At 45.4% G+C, this 25399-nt stretch overlaps 1 protein-coding gene across 5 annotated transcripts in view; it reads left to right on the forward strand.

Moving 5' to 3' along the window:
• The window catches only part of SEPTIN11 (septin 11), a 59353-nt gene that overhangs the window by 27695 nt on the left and 6259 nt on the right, over positions 1-25399 (forward strand). For all 5 annotated transcript variants that reach the window (XR_012623174.1, XM_074823426.1, XM_074823425.1 and 2 more), the window contains exons 2-9: positions 2431-2545; positions 6298-6493; positions 8955-9141; positions 11344-11505; positions 13298-13394; positions 15209-15377; positions 20142-20274; positions 21355-21542. Coding sequence is in view for 4 of the 5 variants with exons in the window: in XM_074823426.1 (XP_074679527.1) it covers positions 2431-2545; positions 6298-6493; positions 8955-9141; positions 11344-11505; positions 13298-13394; positions 15209-15377; positions 20142-20274; positions 21355-21542 (1247 nt within the window). In the remaining variant the exon portion in view is untranslated. The remainder of the gene's footprint in view (positions 1-2430; positions 2546-6297; positions 6494-8954; positions 9142-11343; positions 11506-13297; positions 13395-15208; positions 15378-20141; positions 20275-21354; positions 21543-25399) is intronic.

Genomic DNA, 25399 nt, shown 5'->3' on the forward strand with positions numbered 1-25399 from the left:
CTGACACAGATGCAAGAGATGAGTCCAACTCCTGTTCCTGCTGAGTAACTGATGATGAGGCAGTACTTGCTTTCCCAAAATGTATCAGGGAAAGAGATACTGGTGCAGTGCTGAGAGATGTTCAACACCCACCACTTTCTGTGAAGCCTGTGAGTCATGGGCACCTATTGCTTTCTGGGATCTGCTCTGAGCTACCTTCACTTAATCATAAACCCAAGCCCACTGGCATTTTAAAAATACTAATGTTACAAATATTTAGTTTAACCCATTCACATCATGCGTAAATCCCACGGTCTCCTTCCATTGCCTGGGGCTTTTCCAGGAAAATCGCAATTGCAGGTAAATGAAGTGATGGTCTCTTTCGTGTTGTTGGTTTTTTGGTGGTTTTTTTTTTGTGTTTTGTTTTTTTTTTTTTTACCTAGCCTGAGTGAAGGAGACGGCATCTCTTAATCACCTTAATCTTCTGTGATACAGTGCTGGTGAAGAGCTCTCCAGTGAATGGAGGGATGAACAGTCTGGTGTACTGGCACTAAGCCTTTAGACACGCCCAGTTCAGATGTTAAGAGAAGTCTTAGGTATCTAGTACAGGTGTCTGAGCTGTGTGTGCCAGCATGGCAAAAAGGAGCCCTTTGCCCCTTTGTGCCTTATAGTGATGGCACAGACTTAGACGTTTTTACTTTGAGATGTTGTTCTTCTCAAATAATTTTTTTTTCTGAGTGGTATTTTCATCAGTGCTTGACCCAGATGTAGCTCATTTCTTCCTGCAATGGATGGCTGGTCTGTATGTTTTGAGGAGGGAAGTGGAGATGCTCAGCAATTGTGCTGCAGAGAGTGGGAAGTTGTCCTCCAGTTTTGATTCTTATTTTAATAACCAAAGAGTGTCTTTTTCCATGTCTGGTCCAAAGCCCACTGATTTTGTGGAAAAGAATCTGGTGCTTCCAACATCTTTAAACCAGGCTGAGACTGCCCACGACTAATTTAGCTTAGCAATATGGCCTTGTGGAGTGACTGTGCTGGAAATGTTTGGGTTTGGAGAAAGGTTAGTATCCTAAGGACAACAAATTTTTGGAGAAAAACATTGTGTGAAGTAACAGCAGAGCTGCTCTAGGTCTACTGAGTTGGTGGGGGGTTTTTTGTTTCTTGTTATGTGTGCTCAGGATGTTGGCATAACTGATTTGCCAATCTGAGGAAGAGATAACTGGGCTGGCTGCTTTTTCCAAGCCTGTCTGTGAATTACTGTACAGCTGTTGTGGAAAAGTCCTAAATATAATCTTGGAGTTGTTTCAAACCTCTCTTTTTCAAGGTCTGTGCTGCCCCATTACCCTCCACAAAACAGCTTTGAGGTGTTTGATGGTATCAACTCAGGCCCCCTGGGCAGCCTAAAGGAGGAGTGTGGGTCATGAGGGGTGACTTGCACCTCTGGGTGCCTGGCCTATCTTTTTTTTTTCCTGCTGAAGAGGCAGCACGATGGGCTTTGTAGGTCACACAGGAAACACTGGGAATGGTGCCCTGCTTTCTCACCTCATGTCAGATAAGGCTATTTGTAAACCAGGGCATCCGCAGAGCAGCATGCACACGTTTTTTCCCCTTCTGGTCAAGGCCTGTAAAAGCTGGAAAGAGATTCAGCTGGCTTTAGAGACAGTGTCGCCATCTAAGCTATGTCCTGCTGTAGTCATGCTGAAGGGTTGCAGCAAAAGTGCAGGAGTATTGGTGTTTCCCTTGTTCTTCTGGGAGGGTAGAACAAGTTCAAGAGAGCTGCTCCTTCCCATTAGTGAACTGAGCCAAGAAGAGCACGAGCTCGGCTCTCTGCTAGCCTACACAGATTTCTATTAGGAATAAATTTTGGAGTTGCAACCAGGATGACATCGCAGCCTGTGTCACTCTCACGTACTGTTTGGGAGAGCTGGCTTTATTGCGTGGTTTGGGGAAGCACTTTGGGGAGTTTTGAAAGGGAAGGTTGACTTGTTTCTGCTGTAGAGCTGTACAGCGGGCATGGAGGAGGCAGAGTCAGCTGCTTCACTGATTAAACAGGAATTGATTTGCTCGCAGCTATGACCATGTTTCACTCTGTCCCTTCTAGGTGTCTGTCTATATAATCTTGGGGTAACATTAGGGATATGTGATGCTGAGGCCTCAGAAACAATGTTTGGGTGTTTCAGATTGGTACAGAATCACGGTTTATTAGTTGCAGGCATGGAGAAACAGTCTGGTGGTGTTTGTATGCCTTGGTGTTGGGGATGTTTTAGCTCCTGAGCCCCACAGCAGAGAGCTGGATAGAAGTAAAAGGAGAGCACATCTGGGAGGCAAACCTAAGACAGAAAGATCCCATGTCCCGAAACTCCTGCATCGTTCTAACAGGACTAGGCACAACCTTCTTCCTTGACAGGAGTGTTGCAACCATGTTAAATGCCTTTCTTCTTGGTCTTACAGAGCGATGACCTTAGGAACCTGTCCCTCTCCGGCCATGTGGGCTTCGACAGCCTCCCTGATCAGTTGGTCAACAAGTCAACATCACAGGGCTTCTGCTTCAACATCCTCTGTGTGGGTAAGTCATCCTGCGCTGCTGGGTGGTAAGTTCACGCCAAGGGGTGCATACATATCTACAGATTGGCACCTTCTCCCTCCTGCGAAGGGTAAGATCTGAGCCAGTGGGGACCATCGTGGCAGGGAAGTGACAGTTTCTTCCCAGAGCTGCTCCAGGGTGAAATCTAGTATCCCTCTTTTCCTTTTCTCTACTCTGTCCACTGAGTCAAAGCATGGAAATTTCTAGCTGTTTAAAATCTACCCTTTTGATCATCCTGTGATTCTGCTTTCCTCAAGGGCTGTCCATAAGGAAACTGAGCTAACTTGGGAACTAAATGTATTTTTAAAAGAACGTTAACTTAAATCTGCCTTTCTCTGGGTCGGGCGCGGAGGCTGTTTCTCAGTAAATTGCATTCCTTCCCTTCCAGGCTTTGCCAGTCTGTCTTGTTATATTCTTAGTTTCTCCAGTTGGAAGCGATGCCATTTTTAGTCTCCAAATGATGTACTTGAGAACAAAGCCTGTCACCTGTTCTCTGCTGTATTTAATCTGGGTGCTGCAAGTTGGTTTTATAGCCTGACTTACTGTGTTACTTTTCCCAAATTGTTCAGAGGGTGAAATATGGGGAGGTGACCTCCTCTCTTGGCTGTAGAGAGATACCTGTTGTCTTGGTACTCTACTGCACGATTGGAAATCCCTTGCTCAGCCCTGGGAAGCTGTGTGCCCAAACAGCTTTGACCTGTTGGTACACCTCTTCAAGAAGCCCCCAGAATGTGGTTCTGTAAATTGACAAAAATTGTGGGTTTTACTCTTAGTTTGCCAGAGCAGTCTACAAACGTCATCCGTCCATTCGTTGTTCATTTAAGCCTGCAAGAAGGGAGTGTTGTCCCTTCTAATTAGTTACATTAATTAGCTGGAAAAAACCCACAACCCTCTGACTGTGATTTTTTTTTTTTTTTCTACAGTAAGTTGAGAATTTCTGTCTGCAGTGTAGGGTGAGCCATCTGAAAAGGAATCTGGCAAACAAACCAGACTCCTCTCTGTAGCTTTGCATGTTGAAGAACGAGATAAGAGAATAGCTGTACTTCTGCACACTCAAGCTACCAACCCTCACATGATTCTTCTAGCAGCATGAAACCATTTAAAATTCAGCAGGGAACAGCCTGATTAGTAGGCGGCTCTTTGACCAAAATGGCATAAATTAATTGCCTTTTTATCTTGCAATAAATATTCCTCTCTTAGTGTGACTTGATATGTCTCCATTAACGTAGCAATTTGGTCTAACTCGTTTTCTCTTGTAAAATGTGCTGATCAACCATTTTTTGCCCCAGATTAAAATTTCACACAAATTGCTGCAGCTGTCCAAGGAGTAGAAATCTCCCCCTTTACAAAAAACCAAACAAACAACAAAGCAACTTTTGAAATTGTGTTTTGAGAAAGGACACAATTAACTTTGGCGTTGTAATTTCTAATTGTGGTGTGCATGGGTAGAACGCTGCAAAGCCCATCTAGCACAGCATGCAGCAGCACTGCATTCACATCAGGAGTTCGCTAAAATACTTAGCTTCAGAGATTAACAGTCTGTGCCATCAGTTTAGGACTGATCTTTTCATGTGGGTTGTGCTCTATGTGGGCATAGATTTTGAGCTATAATGTTGATGTATACTTTCTGTCTTCCCCCTCTTTCATTTGTTCATTCTTTTTGAAAAGCTTGCTTTATGTCCTGCAGCTTCATAGGGTAGGAATGCTGTGACAAGCATATCTCTGCTCGATTATTTTACTGGGCTGTAAGTAATCACTTACCTTCCTGAGCCTAGCATGAAAATGGTCAAAGCCAGCAAAATGAACTGTCGAGTATCACAGAGCAACAGGCAGTTGCTGAGTTAGTGGTATTTGTTTCTGTGGACACAAATACTACATGGTTTTCTGAGGTTTTGTAAGAGGGGGTGTTGCATATTTTGAGAGAGAGATTTTCATGCTAGGAGAGCTGCATACAACCCAGAAAGGTGCTTGAGGGCAATCCCAGCTGCAAGCTCTCCTCTCCCACCTGATATTTTGCATTGCTTTTCTATTATTCACCACTTCTTAAGATTTTGGGCGGTTAGGATAGGACTTCCTCACAAGCCCACCTTGCAAATGCCAGAGCTGCACATTGCTGTCCAGGAGGTCTGTCCCAAATCCCAGCATCTCTTTGGCTGGAGCAACTTCAGGATGTTACCTCAGCCCCTGCTGCTCACAGCATGGGTAGCAGTAGCAGTTTGAGAGTGTAATTGCTAACCAAACACTTTTGACTTAAAAATGGGATTTAGGCTAATGCTTTCATCCATGTTACTAATTGCACTGGGGATTAGTGAACCTGTAATAGTTTTAAAAGTTGGTATTTAAGCAGTATGCTATTTTAGATTTTTTTTAAACTTTTAATGTATTTCTCTGTCTCAAATTTTCATTTTCCAAGTTGCGCTATGGATTTTTTGTGATCCTCTTGAAAAAAGGAATGGAAACTGAGCTGGAAAAAAAAGGCATAAAAACATGTAGAGAATCAGATATCTTCTTGGGAATCAAACTCAGAGTTCAGAGAATTTACAATTTGCTTCTGTAAAGAACATTATTGAAGAACTAGGACTTAGCCTACACTATTAAAAAGATAATTAAATATTTCTCGAGTAAGAACAGCTTCTTGCTGTCCTGAATACCGATGTCACTTGCAAGATGAGGAGGTTGGGGCTCTTCATGCCATCAAGCAGGAGGGAGCCTGCATCATCGGTCAGGTCATACCAATGTGAAAACCATGGACAACAGCTGAAGGCTGCTGGAAGCAAATGCTTTTATGGGAAATGAATTATTATTTGTCTCTCTTGCATTGCCAGTATAGCAAGTCCAGTAACAGGGTTCAGTTACCAGCATTTGCTGGTTCATCATGGCAGGAGTCCCTTCCCTTTTCTGAGGAGGTGGGCTCACTCAGCAAATGTCTAAATAACTATTCTTAAAACTGTTGTGGGTGGGGGTTTTTAAAATTTTTTTAATTTGTTTTTTCTCCCCTTCTTTCCCGTTTAGTACCTTCTCTTCAGGGAGTCTCATAAGCCTCAACCTGTCCTCTCCAATTCCTTTATTTCTCATGGGAAATGTTAACAGTAATATTACTGGAAAAGACTGTGTGCCTTTCTGTATGTGTGAAATAAGCCTTTCCTTCCTTGAAATAATGAAAAATCCCTGAGGTCAGTGGTGCTAGTATCTCTGGTCATGCCCCTTTTGGCCTGTGATTGTGGTACACCTCCCTTGAAAACCCACCCCTCAAATTTCTTTTGCCATTCCCAGCACAGCAGCCTAGCTCTTCACCTGTGGGTGATGACTTTTAGCTCTGAAGGCATTTGGTGTATCATGGTGTCTATCAGGGTAGCAGATTTTGCATAGCAGGGGCTCGTTTCAGATTGTATCCCCAGCGTGTGGTGCTTTCATCAGGTATATCTGCAAGGCATCCTGCAGAGACCCAGGCAGTATGACCTGCAGAGGAAATTAGTCAGAGCCCAGCAGCAGAAACCAGAGCTGCTGTCACCTCCCAATGTCCACAAAGTCCCTGGTTCAGACCTGGGGGATGTGTAAAGATGGGGACTGTCTCAAGACATCTATTCCTGTAGGGATTGTTTTGCTTAGCCGTGTGCACGTAGTCTGATTCCGCTGCTACCCAAGTGGAATAACTCCTTAGTCTGGCGAATGTGTCTGAGAATGAGATGAGGAGAACCAATTGGACCATGCTAATGTTGCCTTTCTCTGCTTAGGTGAAACTGGCATTGGCAAGTCAACGTTGATGGACACTCTGTTCAATACCAAGTTTGAAAGTGAACCTGCGACGCACAACGAGCCTGGTGTGAGATTGAAAGCCAGGAGTTATGAGCTCCAGGAGAGTAATGTCCGTCTGAAGCTGACTATTGTCGACACGGTTGGATTTGGCGATCAAATTAACAAAGATGACAGGTAAATTTATTTCTGTCAGGAGCAGGAATCTTTACGCTGGTGTGCTCTGAGATCAGAATGGCCCAACCCTGTGTGGGGAGTAGGTTCCTCACTGTTCCTGGGGGTGTTTCCTGATCCAAGTGTGGCAGCTAGTATCACTCGCCCCAAGAGACGGGTAGAAGTGACGGGAAACTGAAGTGAAGAACAAAGAGATCAACTAGGCTACAGAACTGAAACTGTGTTTCTGCCCTCCTGTCTCTGTGCAGCTTAGTTGAAGTCTCTGCTTGAGTTTAAACATGTAAATATTTGAAATCATGAATTCAAAATGCAATTACATGCATCTTTTAGGGAGCTGGACCTCAGATCATAGTTACTGTTCACATCATCCTGCAATGTTCAAGTCGAAGTGGGTTTTACTTTAATGTTGTACCTAGGTGCTGATTTTCATGCTGTGTGCACAAAGTAGATATTCTGGGCAGCCTACGCAATCCCTTGTGTCCATCCATATGGACTTGTGCGGTAGTGTTAATACTAGTCCTTCTGTGGTCATGGCTAATGCGCTAATTAATACATTTCCTATATCTTAGAGCCATACGTTTCCTTGTTGCAGTAATCCCAGCTCCCTCTGGAGGGTTGTTTGTGCTCCTCTTCTCTGCACCTTGCCAAGTGAAGGGCATGCTGACAAAAAGCTATTAGAACACTAGGTAGATAGACAGTGAATGTAAGCTTAACATCAAAGTTGCCCTCAGGATCCGTGTTAGCATGGAGATTGAGCAGGTTCTGTTTCCTGTTTCATAAGGAAAACTCTGTAGATTTTTAAAAAAGATTTAACAATGCTTTATTTCTGTAACGCTTCCTTGCTGCTTGACTTGACATCAAAATGTAACTGTTGCCCCTGCTTTGTGGCTCCTGCTCCTAACTAATACTACAGAGCCAAAACAGCGAGGGGCACGTGCTGGCTGGAGGGTGAGCTCTGCACGTCAGACGCTGCCATATGCTCCCGGGTGAGATCAGAAGCTGCTCAGAGGAGGAGCAGGTGCTCAGAGTGGGGATGCTCTGCAGCTTGTTACTGTCGGGTCACTTTGCATTTGCTTCATTCGGCAGACAAGAAGAGACGACAGTGTTGGTGGTGAAGCCCCTCCAATTTCTCTCTCAGGCAGCTGGAGAGAGGGGCAGTCACAGGGCAGCAGAGCTTAGGGACAGCTTTTGTCCTCCTGCTGTGTGCTGACACATACGGCTGCAGTGGGTGGGATTTTCTCTGTGCTCCTGGTTTGAGTCCTCCCAGTCCTTTTTTTGCTCTGCTTTTTTACAGTGCTTTCTCTAATACAATCTCCCTATGTAAGGCCTCAGTGCTTTCTTTGCAATGTGCCTCTGAGATTTTTGGGGTCTCATGGTCAGAGACAGAACTTCCAAAAGCAAAGAAACCAGAGCAGCATTCGTGTTACAAACCCTTGATATTCATGACACCCTCTGTGCCTGCAAATTAACAAGCAGTGCGTGGTAGCACCTTACAGGTCTCTGGTGTTGTCCGCCCTCATGCAGCACTGGCTGTCTTTTGCTATAGCTCTCAGTTGGTAAATCAAGTAAGAGTCTGCTCTGCTTCACCAAGGGTTTTGAGCAACTGCTCAAACAGCTGCACTGGCATCCGAAGCAGAGGGGCCAGACCAGAGTCTTGCTGGCTGCCTGTCAGAAGGGTGTTTCTGGAAGACCTGAAAACTCCTGATGGTCTATTTTCTCCTCACAACTGCTTTTGAGGGAGGGCATTAACACTGCTGTGAATCCAGTGCTTGAGGCAGTGGCAGTGTTGGCTTGGTGCCTTGGTCTCAGTGCCCCCCTTCAAGAACTTCCTTGGGCTGGAGATCCTGAGGCTGCTCTTGGTGGAGGGAGAAACAAACTGAGAAGTTTCATTTCCAGAAGCACAATCAGTTAGATCAGGGCATGCTACACTGCACCAGCTTTTTCTTCTCCAGCAAAGTGGTCCCCTCAGAGTACACGAACAGTGCAGTTGTCTCCTGACCTTTGCTCACAGGCTTCAATTACCAAAAGGTTCCTTTTATCCCCTTGTGAATCTCCCTTCCCTCTTTTAAGATCAAAAAAAAAAGCTTTTGGATAAGCTAAGGTAGGTGGTGGTTTTGAGTTTATGTTTTCTTGTATTGGATGATTCTCAGACATTGACAGAGCAGCAGCTCAGACTTCAATTGGAGAGACTGCAAAATATATTCTTTTCAGGGTAGCAGCCTTGTGTGGTTTCCATGCACCTGAAGTCCAGGGTCTCTGCCACTTGATCTTGCTAATACATCCGTAATACTCTCCCTGTGTACCAAGTGGAAACACACGCTTGCTAAGGAGGGACTTTAGGTTGGGCAGGGAGGGTCCTAACAGCTGTGCTTGTCCCATGATGTAGAGTACCCATGAAGCTTCCTGAGTGTTGTCCCAACAGTGAATGCCCTGGTTTTCTCTGTGCCGTGTTTTCTCTCTTCAGCTACAAGCCTATAGTAGAATATATTGATGCACAGTTTGAAGCCTACTTGCAAGAAGAGCTGAAGATCAAACGATCCCTGTTCAATTACCATGACACCAGGATTCATGCCTGCCTATATTTCATTGCACCAACTGGACACTCATTGAAGTCCCTAGACTTGGTCACCATGAAGAAGCTCGACAGTAAGGTACTTGCTGCTCACGTTACGACCCTTGCGTGGCCTTACTAGTGATTTTATGATCTTGCCACAGGCTTAGATAAACCTGCTCAGAAAAACACCGTTTTTATCAGAGGGGAATTGCAGAGGTGCCATGTGAAAACTTCACCTTGGACTAGCTGCTAGAATGGGTCACTATTCACTGGTTGATATGCTGCAGAGATTTATTAAGAGTTTGGGCTCCTACCCTCTTCCAGTCCCATCTTGGGCTGGGAAATTTGGCCGCTTGCTCCCCAGCTATGCTATGAAGTTAGCAATCTGAGAGCAGGAAACTATTTATGAGGATGTGTTAGAAGACCACCATTCTTTTTGCTTTTCTGTGGGTTAACTCAGCCAAGTTCAGTGACAGGTTTGTTGACAACTGAAGGATTGGTTGGCTGTTGAAAAAGAGAGAAAAGTGTGTTTCCCTCTTTAAGTGCATAAATAGAAATGAGAAGTTGAACTCTGCTAGTTCTAGTACTCAAAGACATGATTGCCATCTCTATTTCACTTTGTCCAACAGATTAATTAGGTTCTTGTACAAATCCTGATTTGGTAAGTGTGTATGAGATGAGAGGTACATCTAAAAGATTTAGATCATCTTACTAATCAATGAAAAACAAATCAAAATGCTGCATCTGCATGCTCTGACTGCATCCCACTAGACACAAACAGTGATTTGATCTTCTATGGCAAGTGTAGTGTTATTCTAACCATGATCTGATAAACAAGAAGAATCTGAATAAATATGTTACTCGGCATGTGCTTTTTCAATCGCCCTTCTGACTAGCAAGAATGGGAACTGAATTTGGCTTAAACCATGGTGTTTTACTAGATACTTGCAAGAAGGTTTAATCTCTCTTCTTTTAGGGAAAATAATCAAACTACAAATGTAAAACCTGAGTATTTAAACTGAGCTTTCTCTGTGCTTCTTTACATCATGATTAAGCAATTTAAATCAGTCTACCTTGCACCTTTGACTCATTGGACCCTGGTTCTGCAGAAGATGAATGATGACAATGGTTCTTTATTTCCTGGAGTGACCTATCGATTGGGTTTAATGCAGTGATGGAGAAGGATCCCTGCTCTATTCAACTTAAAATAGGGTTACGGAGGTTTAGGTAAAGTGAGCTAAATGACATTCATGTTCTGCCTTTTGGCAAAGGGGGATTTAATAACTCCAGGCCATCCTCTGAGCATAATTAAGCGATGTAATGTAAGAGGATTTTCAAGTACTGTAGTTAAAATCCCTTCATATAGGTCAATATCAACATCTTCCTCCCTACAATTTCTTCTGCTGTTGGAAGGAAAATCAAGTCCTGCAAGATCAAATGATCTCTCTGTAGGGAGTAGAAAGGGAAAGAAAGCAGGACTCCTCCTCCTAATGCATTCTTGCCCTCTCCCAGCAAAGCGGGTGCTTGTGCAGTGCTTGCTGTGGATTGGGTCCATTTGGCTACACTGAGGGTCATCCTGCTGCCACTGTTGCAAACAGCCTGTCTAGGGAAGAGAGTCAGTAACTCATCTTTCACTTCTGTATTAACCCCATCGTGCGGTTCCTTTGGATGATTGTCTTAGAGCTATGCAGGGATAAATCAACCCTAGTCCTGCAGTACAGTAATGTATGGGAGCATGTGAGGGCATGCAGGTGGAGGAAGTGTGCCTGTGTTGCTGCCAGCCCCCACCCTGTGTGCAGCGTGGCTGGATATGACCATCTGCTCCCACCTCCAGTGGGGCAACCGCAGCACCACTGCCCGCCCAGGTGTGCCTGATAACAACACCCAAGCAAACACCCACAAGAGGCTATTGTCTGTGTTTCTTGCAGTAACTTCTTGGCATGGAGAAGTGCCTAGATGGTAATTTCCCCCCTGCCCTTTTTTTTTTTTTTTTTCTTGGAACAGCTTGTAATAATTTATGACAGCATTTCCTGTCCAGCCAATTCGGATGAGGAGGGCAATATGACAGGCAGGAAATAGCATTTGACTTCTTTTTAAGGCCATCGTTGCTGCTGCCTGAAAATCCTGTGTAAGGCAGCAGTGCTGTCAGTAGCAGCCCTGGGGAAGGTCTTCCGCTGTGGGGGTGGTGGCTGGTGGCATTTATGGGGCCATTGCCGCAGGTTGTGTGCTGCTCTCTGTCCTCTCCCAGTGATACAACATGTGTAGTTCTGTATGTGGAGGTGCTGTCTCTGTCTTGCAGGTGAACATCATCCCCATCATTGCCAAGGCTGACACCATTGCAAAAAATGAGTTGCACAAGTTCAAGAGTAAAATCATGAGTGAGCTGGTCAGCAACGGCGTCCAGATCTACCAGTTCCCAACGGATGAAGAGACAGTGGCTGAGATAAATGCCACAATGAGTGTATGGGCTTTTTTGGTGGGGTTTTGCTTGCCTTGGTTTGCGTGGGCCCATTGTTGATGGTAGGGCACATTGTACCATGTTTCTTCTGGCTTTAAAACTGCAGTTTAAGAGTTTAAGCACAGACAGTAGGCTGACCAGAAGGCTTTTGGAGCTGGAGATACCTGTCACATGTGGGCTGCTTGGCCTGATATACTTAATTGTCTGACAAATGATTCTTCTCTGAGCATTTTTTTATATCCTTCCTTATTGCAGTATTCCCATCTTGGGAAAGGAAGAGGATGGGAGGCAGGGCCCCAGTGGGGTCAGGGCAGAGGGCTGGGGTTTCGGTTTCCTGTCCCAAACGACCACTTGTTGCTTTGCAGGGGGTGATTCACTTTTGCCTTTGTTTCAATTTCCGATGAGAGAGGGGGTGTCATCAGTGATGTTCCAGCTCTTCGTAGGGCCAGTGGCCATCAGTGGGGAGGGCTCTGGCTTTCACCTCCTTTCCCTTTCCTCTAGCGATAGGAGTGGGATTTGAGTGCAAACAGGGTGGGGGTAGACCAAACGTTTTAGTGGGGTTTACAAAGGGAAACAACTGTTTCCCGTGGGCCTAACTTGGAGCCCAAGGGGAAGAAACTGAGCTCAGGGTTTCTGGTAGTGACATGCATCACAGCAGTGCTGACAGGGCCTTTAAGTGGCTTTAGCAGGGCACATAACACCCAAGAGGATGTCCTAACCCCAAAGCAAGTGCACTCAAAAGCAAGTGCAAGGACGAGGTTGAGTTATCCATGTTTTTACAGAGAACAGAGACATCAACATTAAGCCATTTCCTTACAACGTGAAGGTTTTTATGAGTTTCCCTGCACAACTGCTTGAAGATGGGCAATTGTCCCATCCAGCCGGATATTGAACCCTCTCCAAACCTCTGTATTGCCTCTTTTCCCTGTCTGTGTTGTGTTCTCAGCAGAGAGAAGCTGGCATAGAGAAGGACGTGGCTCTGCCAGGGTGCAGCATGTGTAGGGTGTGTTTTGGCTTCCTGTGGTGCAGCCCAGCTGCTGGGAAACTCCTTTGCCAGTTAATCACATCTCCTCTGCCACTTGGCTTCTTCCCCTCCCATCCAGTTTGTGACCACAGCTTGGCCAACATGGCACCCACTCCCAGAGCTTGTGCCCAGCCCTTTTGGATGCTGTTAAAGCAGGGAGAGCACTGTGGGGGGTGGGCTGGTGGCAGAGGCAAGCTCCCTCCTGGCAGCAGGCACGCTTCTGGGAGTAGATCCCCGATTGTCGCCACCACACCCATGGAGAGACTGGGACGTAGCACAGCTTGGTGACTCAGATGTCTTGGCCCAGGGCTGGGTCAACTCCACTCTTCCCCTTGCTCACAGCTTTGCCCTTTTTGAGAGGAAGCATTAGCAGTTATTTCTAGCAGCAGAAACCCCCTGAATTTTTAGCCTACCATCCTTGGGAGGATGTATTTTCTTTTCTTTTTTTATTGTTTGACAGTTATTTTTGCTCAGTGTTCAATTCCAGATTATAAGATGACTTCTGTGCTTAAGATAGTCACGCTTTGTAATTACATGAAAAACATGCACATCTCTTGTATTTTTAGGACTTAAGAATTTTGGACTTTAAGTCCAAGCAGGTTTCCCATCCAGCTTGTTCTGCTGCTCTTTCTAAAACACCAGATAAGTTGCAAAGACGTTTAAGCAACTTAAATCTAGCACAGCTGCCGCAGTAAACAGCTTTCTTCAGAAACAATCCTTGGCAAGGCAACAAAGGAAATCCCTAACCTCATTGTCCCTTTCCTTTTGTAGGTTCACCTTCCTTTTGCTGTAGTTGGCAGCACTGAAGAAGTGAAGATTGGCAATAAGATGGCAAAAGCCAGGCAGTACCCCTGGGGTGTTGTGCAGGGTATGTTACCAAAAGCACAAATAAGACCTTGTCATCCTGTCTCATTCTGATGAAAGATGCATTGATCTCTGAACGGTCCTTACCAAAATCTGCCTTGAGAAAGGAAGATCACAGCTCTAAGACTTCTCCATAAAATCAGGGCTCTGCAACCTAGATCTCGACACAGAGGGGGTTTGGTGGCAGGGTGATGATGTCAACCTAGCCGTTGCTTTGGGAGAGAGCAGGGTGGCATTACTAGGAGATGTTAAATAACTAGCTTGAAAAATAAAAACTTGCCGTTTTCTGTTCCTTATGCTTTTCTGCCAGCAAAAAAGCGTGAGCAACAAGGAAGGCTTGGGTAGCCAAGTGGTTCGGTTTGGACCTTGCACACAAGCCTGAAGGCAAACATGTAACTAGGGGATTTTCCAGGGAGGTCAGGAGGTGCTCTGCTCTCTCAGCCTAAAGTGGGAGCAGAATTAATTCAACCCTGATTGCTTGACATGTCCACAGTTTAGGATACCAGGACAAGACATAAAGCCTAAGTATGCAACCCCCCCATAAAGTCATCCAAAAGCTCCTTTCTGCTGGAGAGCAGAGTTTGGCTAGGGCTGTGTTTGCAACCCAGGCTGTACTGAAGCTGCCAAAGATAGGGCTGGTCCTTGATTTCTCAACCAGTGCTGAGAAGTGCAGGGTTGAGATGGTGGTGGTCTGCTTGTGGCTTCGGCTGCGTATCCAGTTGGAGAATGGCCCAGCAAGCTGCAGGGGAACATTTGCAGCGCAATTCTGCAAAACCGACTGAGTTTTTCTCAATAATACAAGCTGATCCTGAAGCAGCTTCAGACTTACTGTCTTCAGCTGCGTACACCAGAGGATAATACTGGGAATAACTCACAATTAGGAAAGAAGTTGGTATATTTGGGAAGTCTTGGACTTGACACATACCCTGCTGGGTACTTGCTGTTCCCAGGAAACTAGGACCAGATAGTCAAAGAGATTTAGTTGGGTACCAGAGAGACTTTGAAGATCTGGCCCTGAACTGCCCCCTTTGCAGAGACAGCTGCTGTGGTCTGAAGGGGAGCAGCTGGACTGCTTCGCCATGTCCCTGGAGGCATGCTGCAGAGCTGTTGGTTAGCAGCAGAGATGCCTGCTGCTTGCCACTGCCTCTTAAAGAGAATTTCCACCCCTAGTCTTCAAGCATACCCAAACCGTTTGCCTGCACTGAAGCGTGCAGCCCTCTGGCCTCAGGTCCTTTGCAGGCTGAACATCCTCCTCAGCCAGGGGCTGACCATGGCACACCAGACCCTGCTCTGAATAGAAGTTGTTATGGGAAGCTATGTTATGCTCTGTGCTGCCTCCCTTCAGTGCCAGGAGCAGGGGTTTAGGGCTCCTTCGTAAGGTTAGCTGGCATGGAAAGGGTATAGCCGGTCTTCTCATAAGCTTTCCTTTCACCACTGCTACAAACTGAGACTTTGTTGACCACTGTTGGTCACTTGGATTTACAGTGGATTTGAGTGGGAAGTGAAATCCTCTGTGCAAATGGATCATCACCTTGCTGATGCAGAAATGCACAGGAAGACAGGAGTTCTGTGACAGATGGGCAACACAGAGATCTTGCATATCCACTGAAGGGCCTTGAACTGGTGCCTGTGTGCTGGCGTGGGATAGCTTCACCCCCAGTTCAGCAAGGCATTTTGGTGCAGGCTGACTTGGAGTTCTGCATGTGTGCCTGAAGAGCTCTCAGGCTTGCTAAACCAGGGCCCGAGTCCAGGGAAAGAGGGGGAGCCTGGCTCCTGGGTTTAACGTTCTCTCTATGGATGATCTGTCTTTTTTTGCAGTTGAAAATGAAAATCACTGTGACTTTGTGAAGCTGCGGGAGATGCTGATCCGAGTGAACATGGAGGACTTGAGAGAGCAGACGCACACCCGACACTATGAGCTGTACAGGCGATGCAAACTTGAAGAGATGGGATTCAAGGACACGGATCCAGACAGCAAGCCTTTCAGGTAGGAAGGCGTAACTGAGGTCTTGTACAATCAGAGAGATTGGAGGTATTGGGGTTGCTGATGTTTGCAAGAACCAGGGAGGGAATAGGCATGGTCACTTAAAGCAGCTGAGATCTAAAGTGTGGCTGGGGAGGAAAACCTTGTGCAATGCAATCTTGCCCTCAGGGCCTAGAATTTGTACAGGAGCAGCCCAGGAAAAGCTTGGGTGGTTGAGAAAGCTGATTCTTGCCTTAAGATTTTGAAAATGCCTTCAACCCTGCAGCAGGGCTATACAGGCTTCCTGAAGCCTGCAAAATGTCACCAGGGTGCATGAAGGTGATGTGTTTTGAGGGCAGAATATGACCCATTTCAGATCAACTTGGAAAGCTTCACAGGAAGAAGCATGTGTCCATGGATCTATCTGTACCCTGTTGCTTAAGTTGTATCAGTTTTCTTTGCGCCCTTGTTTGAGCATCCCTTGCTCTGCCATGTCAAATATAAGCTGCTGGCCCTCACTCACAAGTGCGTGCTTTTCAGTCTATCTCCCACCTGTTATCTGTCAGCCAGTACTAAAAAGTGTCAAAAGGATTGATTTCCAAATGCTCCTCCTGTCACTCGGTGTGGAGGGCAGTTCATCATTGGACTCTTCAAACTGATTTTGCTGTCCATGTTTGAAACTGTCCATTGCTCTACGTGGGTGAGAGGCTGCTGTAATGCAGAGCCTTCCATGAGGATCACTACTGTTTCCTAGTTTCTTTGTGTCCTCAGCATCATGGAAGAGGACAAGTTTCTGTAAGATACAGTGAGAGAGTTGGTTGTAGTATATAATTAAGGCTTGTAGGCATGTCCTATTGGGAACAGTTAATGTCAGTTAACTGTTTACATTGTTGACTTCTCATTTTTTTAAGCTCGCAGATTTTAATTTTGCTGTTGGAAAGCTGATTTCTTTAAATATATTTTTTTCCCCTCCACCCTTGCTCTTGCTTTCCTAAAACCTGTGAACTATCCAATCTAAAGTGAAGCTTACACTCCTCTTCCTTCTGGCAGTACTGCGAGCCTTGTGGAGACTTGAGTGAATCTCTTGAATAGTGAGTTTGTTAATCACTTCAGAAATTCCTCCCAATGCTTTGCCCTTGAAGTAGGTCAGGGCTTGAGATGGTCAGGTGATACGTTAGTGCCCCCTTTCCTCCACTGCAGACTCGACTGTGTTTTGCAGCCAGCTTGCTCGACTGCAAGTCAGGGCCACGTAAAATTGCTGGGCTTGAAAAGTGCAGCTGTGTCCATGCTGAGATGAAGGTAACTCATGTGTTGAGGTATCACTGGTTACCAAAGGGAAGATCCTGAGATAAATGTTCTTGCTGACCCTCCTAGAGCTTTTCACAGCTGGTCCAAAGTGTTCTGTGAATAGGGTACTGTGGTCTGATGCTTGAGGTTTGGCTTTTTACTTAATACAGTGTTTATGCTATCCGACAGTTTTATTGGTCTGAAGCCCAAGTCATTAGCCAGGGACAACAGCTGTGTGGGAATTTGGGAGGGAGTGTTTGTTTTCTCCTTTCATTTCCTGTTTCCCATTCCTCCTCAGCTTTTCCCCAGTAAATTCACCCGCTGCCTTAGCAGCATCCCACGCTCCTCTCTGCCCCAGGGGAAGGTGGTCAGAATTAAATGTGCACCAGTGTGGGTTTACCCCCATAACACACGTGCATATTGGGAATTGGTGTGCCAATCCCTGAGACGGCAGACACGCAGCTGACTTGTGCAGATCGCTGCAGACATGGTTCATCTCTGATCCTCAACAGGGGAAAGCCAGGTGGGCTCCACAGCAGAAGGCAGAGTTGGGGGCCTTGTGTCCATGTTTCTGGAACATAGCAGTCCATGGTGAGCCAAGCAAGGTCTATGCTATGACATGGAGTTTGCATCAGTTCAGGGTTTTATTTGTGACTTGCTGAGTTTATGCAGCTGCATTTCTTTTGAGGCATAGAAACTCTGGAATCAGTCAAGCCCAGTTCTGTTACAAAGCCCAAGTGTGAAGCTTTATTGGATTTCCTTTCTGGAGAGCAATGACTTAAGATGGGCTCAGCCCTTCCCTTTGAGGAATCTGAGGAATTTCCATTGCTTCCTGTACACGAGGCCTCTTTTGACCAAGCTATAAGTAGAAAGGAAATGAAAATGTACAGAATTTCTCCATCTGGTACGTGCTAGTTCAGAACAGTTCTCTCTGGGTGCCGCCTCCTTCCAATAAACAAACAAAACCCATGATCCTAAGCTGTTTGGCTGAGGCTGATGTATGCCTGAAATGAGGAAAACAGTAGGTTTGGTTCTTTCTGTTCTTCCTTCTGAGACCAGGGATCAAAAGCATGCATTTCCCTGGGTCTGGGCCCTGGGAGCCACAGGGACCGCCGCTCTTTAGCTGGGAGCAGGGAGCCTTTTGTAAATCTCGGGGTGAGCAGGGCTAAAAACCCCAGCAAACCATTGGTGCTGTGTGGGTGCTTGTGCGAGGTGTGAAAAAGGGAGGCTGCCAATAGTTGTGAGACCCGCCTTGCTGGCAGAGCCCCCACCGCTTGTTCAAGCTGCAGGAGGTGAGGAGGGAGCACCAGTGCCCATGTAGGCATCTGCTCCATGAAATGGAGTCCTGTGTTGCATGGAGACCCTTCAGCTGTCCTGCATCTGTGGCCTGGTTTCTCTGCTGCTCTGGTTAATTTACTCAAAATACTTCTTTTAAAAGAATATTATTTGCAAGGGCATCATTCAGTGTGTGGGTGTGTGTTGGGGAATCCAGTTACTCTTGTAATCTAGGTTCGTATGTTTGTATACTTAAAAAGCAAATTCCCTTGTCGTCTTTGTCTGTGAGAAGCTGCAGACATCCCAGTTGGTTTGGACTGTTATTCCTTAAGGCTCTAAGTGGTTTTTTTCATATGCAGCCTGGAGTTGCTGGGCCAGTTTCTCTGAGAACTTTGCTTCTCTGGAAGTCAGAGTCACTTCAGTAGAGAATTAAGCTTTCTGGCTTTAGGTTAGCGGTAAATTTTTAAGCTTGAAGCTGGGATTAACATTGAACCTGGGACAATTTAACAGCAAGCCCTGCCAACCTCACTCCTGCCAACCTTTTCCTGCTTGCCCATCACCCAGCACTGTGTTTTTGGAAATGAGCTTTGCAAGAAATTGTTTGCAATACAGGATATGATTAGCAGTGTGCAGAGTTTTCTGTTTCAGTCCGTAAAGCTCTGCTGCTCCCTAGTATAGTGTGTCACTAATTGCAGATGTAATTTTTGCTCACTGAGCAGTGAACACTAATCTGCCCTCAGGGTTTTCCTAGGCGCTAGCCAGACCCTTCAGAAGGGTTTATGCCTCTAAGTTTGTGTCCACAGTCAGAGGATTAAATCCAAGACTGAATTTTAGGGAGGTTTTGATTCAAGTCTCCTGATGTGTATCTGCTGTGAGCGTTCTGATCCTTGATTCAGTTAAGAATCCAAAATACCTTTTGCCCTGTTTGCCTATGAAAAGATTTTTGTCATTTTTAGAATCAGCATTTTTGCTTCAACATGTGGAAAGCTGGTGTGGTCAGCTGGAATCGTGTGATTCCTCCAGGGTGGCCAGTGCTGTGCAAGAGCAGCTCTGGGTGTCCTGTCTGTGGAGTTTTTAGGAGGCAACTGAAGTGCCCATCAATTAGCAGTGTTAAACCCGATACTTGGGTTTATCTGTCAAGTTTTGTTCCCAAGCTCAACACCCACCCCACCCCCCAAAAAAGAAGGAAAACAAACAACAAAAAAGCCACCAAAAACTCCACCGTGTGCCAGGAAAGACAAAAGCTTGGCTTTAATGGAATTAAGATGTTGTACTAGTCCAGTGGTTTATGTGTTCCTTAGGCACATGGATGCAATGGATATCAGTGGAGTTTTCATTTAAAAAAAAGGCATTTTCAAAAAAACATCTTGGGGGAAATAGTTAACATTCCCACACTATCATTATGGCTGAAATATCCAAATCCATTTAAGGAATAAAATGAAGAGGAATTTGGCATCCAGAGTTCCTAAGAGGCTCTGAAAATCTCAGAGGTGCATGGACAACATACTTTGTGTCCCAGATCTTTGCTGCGGTATCTCAATGCTGGGGAAATAAAGGAATGCCAAGAAATAGAGGGGGGAATAAAGGAATGAAGGAATCCAGTAATGTGGTTATTTGGGGGAGGAACACTGCTGCTCGTTCGCAAAGGCTTAGCCTCCCTTGACAGCTGAAGGAGAAAGAGAGGTCTCCCAAGGTGGCTTTATCTAAATAAAGCCCCTGATCTGAATCCATTAGTGATGAGTAGTGAAAATTAGTTTTGCTCTGTGTCAGTGTCACGCTTAATGAACTACATGAAGCCAGATTTCACACTCTGATATGCCCATGTCTGTTCCACACATCTTGCGCTTCAAATGAAGAGATTCAGCACCAACAGTGGGAGAAGTGAGAAGGTGCAACTCAAGCAGCTCAAGCCATGTGAGCATCAGGGATTGCTGTAGATGCTTATGTAGTGGCTGCTTCTTTTTGAGGACAGTCCTTCTGCCTGCTAAGTGATTTACAGGATCCTGACCAGTGTGCTTGGTTTTTATCTTGGCAATTTGTCTCCCACTGCTGCCACCTAGGAAGCTAGGACCGGTTTCCGTAGAGGTGATCATGCCTCTGCTGTAGTCAGGGGCCTCTGACTATGTTTTATGACAAGACAATGTAGTAAGATCCCCAAAGGCTGGAAACTCATGACTCGGCTTGAAACGCAGCTCTGACTGTTTGTTTTTTCTGTGTTTTTAACAGTCTCCAGGAGACTTATGAAGCAAAGAGGAATGAATTCCTGGGCGAGCTCCAGAAGAAGGAGGATGAAATGAGGCAGATGTTCGTCATGCGAGTGAAGGAGAAGGAAGCAGAATTGAAGGAAGCAGAGAAAGATGTGAGTATATTGTAACTCAGAGAACTGTGTATGAGGGTTTAGGCTGGGGCTTCTCCAAGAGAGTTCTGAGAAGGTGAGCATCCAGATTTCCAACATCAAGCCTGCAAAGGTGGTTGCTGTGCATAAACAGTCGCAAGAAGCAGAAATGAACTCAGTTCCCATTCCTGCCACAGACTTGTGGTGTGAACCCATCACACAAGTCCTCTGCCACTTTTCTGTGCCTATAAAAAGGAGCAGGAGTATTCCCTGGTTTTGGGCAGCTGGAGGAGGATATATACCATGGAGCAAGTGGGAGGTGCTGCACTGTGACAGTAACAGTGGCTGTGGCTACATACCCCACAGAAATGCCAGCCTTGTTGTGCTGTAGAAGTCCTCTCTGCTCTCTCACCTCTTCAGTCCCACCCAAAGGAGAGAATAGGTTTGCTACTCAAAGTAATGTTAATTTGCAGTGGATCTTCAGCTATGGTACAGCCAGTGCTGCCACTTAGCAGTCACATTTTTCTGGAGGCTTTCAGTAAGCAGATAAGGACGTCCCAGAGGGCAGTAAGTCCCTCTCAGCATAGTTGTAGAGGGAGTGACAGAGCTTTTTGAGAGCTGCCCTACCAGCACCTTGCTCAGTGTTTGTAGGTCAGCACTGATTACTGGGGGACAGAGAAAACATACATGCCTCGCTAGGGGAGGGGGCTGTTTCTTGGGCCTCACAGAGGAGCATGTACTTTTACAGAGGTACAAAGAGCCCCAGAGACGTGTGTCACCCTGAATGACCACGTTTTCTTGCTTTGCATAAGCATGAGAGAGTCTGCTAGGTACAAAGCAATGAGGGATGGAACGTGGGGGTTTGAAGGTGTCCGGACTTGTCATGTTCTTACAGCAACTTAAACTCCCGCCATCTGTGTGTGAAGTGTGTGTTAATTGCAGGGCCTTTCTCACAAAGTCAGATGTGATTGGGGTGGGCCAATGTCTTGTTACTAATACAGTGGGGCCTCAGTGCCAGCGGAACCACTTCAGGCATCATTACCAGTAATCAGGGTGAAACATTTTTCTCTTCCTGTCCAATTCTCATTGTCTCTGTCCCGGCAGCTTCACGAAAAGTTTGACCATCTAAAGAGGACTCACCAAGAAGAGAAGAAAAAAGTGGAAGACAAAAAGAAGGAACTTGAGGAAGAGCTGAACAACTTTCAAAAGAAAAAGGCAGCAGCTCAGCTATTACAGTCACAGGCTCAGCAGGCAGGTTCTCAACAAACCAAGAAAGACAAGGACAAGAAAAAGTAAGCGGATGTCACCCACGTCCTTTGTAGGGTTTATCACAGTTTGGGAGGTTGTTTTTTCTTTTTTGCTGCATGTCTGTATTTGCTTTTCCCCATTACCAGACTGGAAACTGGGCTTTTATCAGCCTGATCAAATAAAATATTTTTTTCTAAAGGGTGGGCCAGGGACATCTAATTTTATGTTGAAGTCTGACTGGTATGGGAGAGCAATCGGATGGTGGAGGTTTGACCTGTGATCTGTCCAGCATCTTCTGGAACAGCTCTGGGATGTTCTGGACTCAGATTTATCTGCCTGAGCCAAAATTATTAAGGAGGTGTCTACCCGTCCTTTCTTTCATCCAAGACTAGTCTTCAGTTCCCGTTCCCATTCCTTAAGGTTATAGTTTTAAGTAGAAGTAGATTAGAAACTAAAACCACCATGTTTTTTTTTACATGGGGAATGCCAGTGCCAAAAGTGAGTACTTTGAAGCTTGCGTTAAAGACAAGAAGTTTTGGGTTAGTTTTTTTAAAAAAAACAAACTACTATGGTACCGTAACTGCAGGTAAATGGCATTTGTGGTTGTATTGAGTTGACATAATAAGCTAAAAAACCTGTACCTTTTAGTAAAGATAACGGCGCTGTTTTCTACTATTTTCTATTCGTATGCTAGGAGTATAATCCTATACCCTCCAGTACTCTGAGATTCCAGCAACTTAGTAGGGACCAAGTGTATCTGTGGACAGAGTCTGTCCCGTGGTCAGTATTTGGAGGCAGGATTTTCAGATGAGCTCAGTTTGGACCTGACTGCTTCCGTTGAAACTGGAGGAACATTGCTGTTGGCTTTGGCTCAGAGTTAAGTCACTGCAGAGCTCCACTGAAAACCTTGAGCTCTAGATTGACCCAAGTTGATGCAGTCTCCTTCTTGCAGCCTGTAGTTGGAGCTGGCTATGTTTAGCTTGCTATTAGTGCAAGAGACCCCCTATTTATTACATGATACTGGCTACTTCACTGTGCTTTAAAAGCCAGAACACAAGGTCCACTTAGATGTGATATGTACAGCGAAACCAGACCAACCTTGCAGAGGTGAAGTAGACTGTTTAGCACAGCAAGACAGGTTACTGTAACAGAGGCTCCTTTGAGGCCTCCTGTCATAATTCCCATTTGCTTTTTCCGTACCTAGTAAGGGGGTACTCATGCAAGTCCTGTCTGGGTCATTTGTGATAACGGCAATAGTTGATAACTGCAATCGGGAAAGCTGTAAAGATGGTAATGCAGTAAATCTCGCTGGAAAATGCTTCTTTAACCCACACACAAAAATGACAGTTCCAGGCTTCTCTTAATAGCCAATAGCGAAGGGGTGCATTCCTTAATAGACTCTGGCAGAGTAACCTACTGAATTAATGCTAAGCTGTCACTGTTGAAAGAACCAAAATGATAGTAGGGATATGGTACAGAAACTTTTATCTCCCTTGCTAACCTGTGAACTTAAGCCAGGTCTGAGCTGTCTTACAGCGTGAGCCTATGAGATTCTGTTGTATTGCATATATACTAGTATATTTTTATACTTTGGGAAGTTTGCTGACACTCACTGCATGTTCCCTGTCTCTGCTGCTGATTCGGTGCCCGTTTGTTGCTTCTGCCCCTGGCTTCCCCAGGGAAGGTGAGGAGGGCCTAGGGCTAGTTCCTCAGCTGATGTAAATTGATGTAGCTCCTATGGAGCTGTGCTGCTTTATGCTAACTGAGAACCTGGCCTTCGGCACCTGCTGTAATACAGAGTGCTTGTGTGCTGCATGCTCTGCTTGGGTAAAGAAATCATTACAGACTGATCAGTGTCATGCTGAACTGTAGAAACAGTAAGTGTCAGCAGCTAACCTCTAAGCATGCTGAAATACCCTTCTGTGACGATGCCTGTAAATAGGATAGGCTGAAACACCAGTCTCCTCTCACATGAGAATTCAGACATGGTGACCTGTTTCCAAGAAAGAATGGAAAATTTTAAAGACCCTTTTTCTTATATCTTAAATGGAGTTGATAGCTTAATATTTTTAAGAACTCTGCAGTCAGATTTTTCACCTCTTAGATGTAAGACCAGTGCAGTATATAATGGTCTGGGGAGTTTTGTAACTTTTGGTAGTCAGTGTTAGCTATTTGCTTCTGTGAAGTTGGCTGGCACATGCACAATGTTGTGGGTGTGATACATGGATGTTTCTAGCGACCATGACAAACACAGTCTCTGCTTTGCTGATGCATTCACAGAAATCCAGTCATGAGGAACATGCACGTGTTTTAGTGTGTCCTTTCAGTGTCGCTCCACACCAGGTGCTGTAACTGCTTCAATTGTTCTTTAGTGTCTGAATTACTAACGGAGGCTTTAAAGGGAAATGCGGATGCTTCTGCCTTGTAGTACACCTTGGTTTTTCTAAAGGCTTTAAGTTTCTTCTTGCACTCTAATGAAAAGCTGCAGTTTGTATAGGTAAGGCTTTCAATCTTTTCTCTGTGCTGACATGGTGGTTCTTGTGCAGTTGCCAGAGGAAATCCTTGCCATGCACGATCCTTGCAGCCTCCCCAGAAATGCTTTTTTCTCAAGGTGGGATCAGATTTCTCCAACTTGAACAACAGAGACTTTCCTCTGTGCTGTGCAAGCCGGAGGGAAGGCTCAGGGTGAAATCTGCTGCTGGCCAAACTCCTTGAGGGGGAACATGGCACTTTGGTTTCCGGACTATTCCTATAGGAACAACTTGTCTTTTTATACTTTTTTTGTAATGCATTTCTCAGATTCCTGTAGCTTATGCTTTTTTCATCTAAAATTGTTGCAGCTCTGGCCTGATGACAGAAGTGTGCTGTTTTCAGGACAGCACATCTGTGTACCTGAGACACTTGTGTGACCGTAGAGTAGACACATACTCAAGTACTTTCCTGAATGTGGGGCTGAGCATACATACCAAGCCCAAGCCATAATTTTGGGAATTTTGGGATGGGACTGTTTCAAACCTGAACAATCTGGAGATGGTTCCTGGCAATGGACTTGGCAAAGCCAAATAGGAACAGCAAATAGCCTTGTGGTGCTTGCCTGTTGTTTGGTAGATGGCCCCATGCATGCCTCAACACATGCTGTTGTGTTACTTGCTCACCCTCAACCCCCCCCAGGAGCCGGGACCATCTGTTTGGGCTCTGTTTCTGTTTATTTCAAGCTACTTCTGAAAACCAGATGAAAAACTTTTTTTCAGTTTCCTTTCTGTATAATAGTTTCCAGGCCAGTGTGTGACTGGTCTGGCCATCGTGGGCCATGCTTAGTCCCAGAGCAGTCCCTGAACTCTAACACACAGCTATATCCTGAGCTGTAACACTTATAACGGGGCCTGGCCCAACACCCTGTAAAAAGAGGGGTTTGTTGATGTCTGAAGGATCTGACTTGGGTGTGAAGGCTGAAGTGCTGGGAGACATCATGGTGCCTGGAGATGAAATACACGAGTTTGGGCAAAGGCTAAGCACACAGCCTTCTGCAGGAGCGCCTGTGTAAAGTAACCCAAACTGGACACCTTCAACCATACCCTCCAGCCACGAACACTGCAAAAAATGAAGCTTAAAGACACCAACCTCTTTGTGGTTACAGACTGTAACCTTGACTAACTTATGTGGTTGGTTGTTCAGTAGTTCTGCCCCTTCAGATTTTCTTTTTGTTTTTGCTTGTCATAGGCTGCAGTAGAGCCCAGTCTTGAGGTTTAATTTCTTTATAATTCCATAATCCATCTGCATGCCCACCCACCAGAGCGGGTTGCTGGTGTCGGCTCTCCCAGCTTTCTTTGATTTTGGTTTTCGTTTTTTTTTTTTTTTCATTTTGAGTTCAATTATTGCTAACTTTTTTGTTTTTTGTTCT

Source organism: Strix aluco, chromosome 4 (assembly GCF_031877795.1).
Source record: "Strix aluco isolate bStrAlu1 chromosome 4, bStrAlu1.hap1, whole genome shotgun sequence".
Classification (NCBI taxonomy): Eukaryota; Metazoa; Chordata; class Aves; order Strigiformes; family Strigidae; genus Strix; species Strix aluco.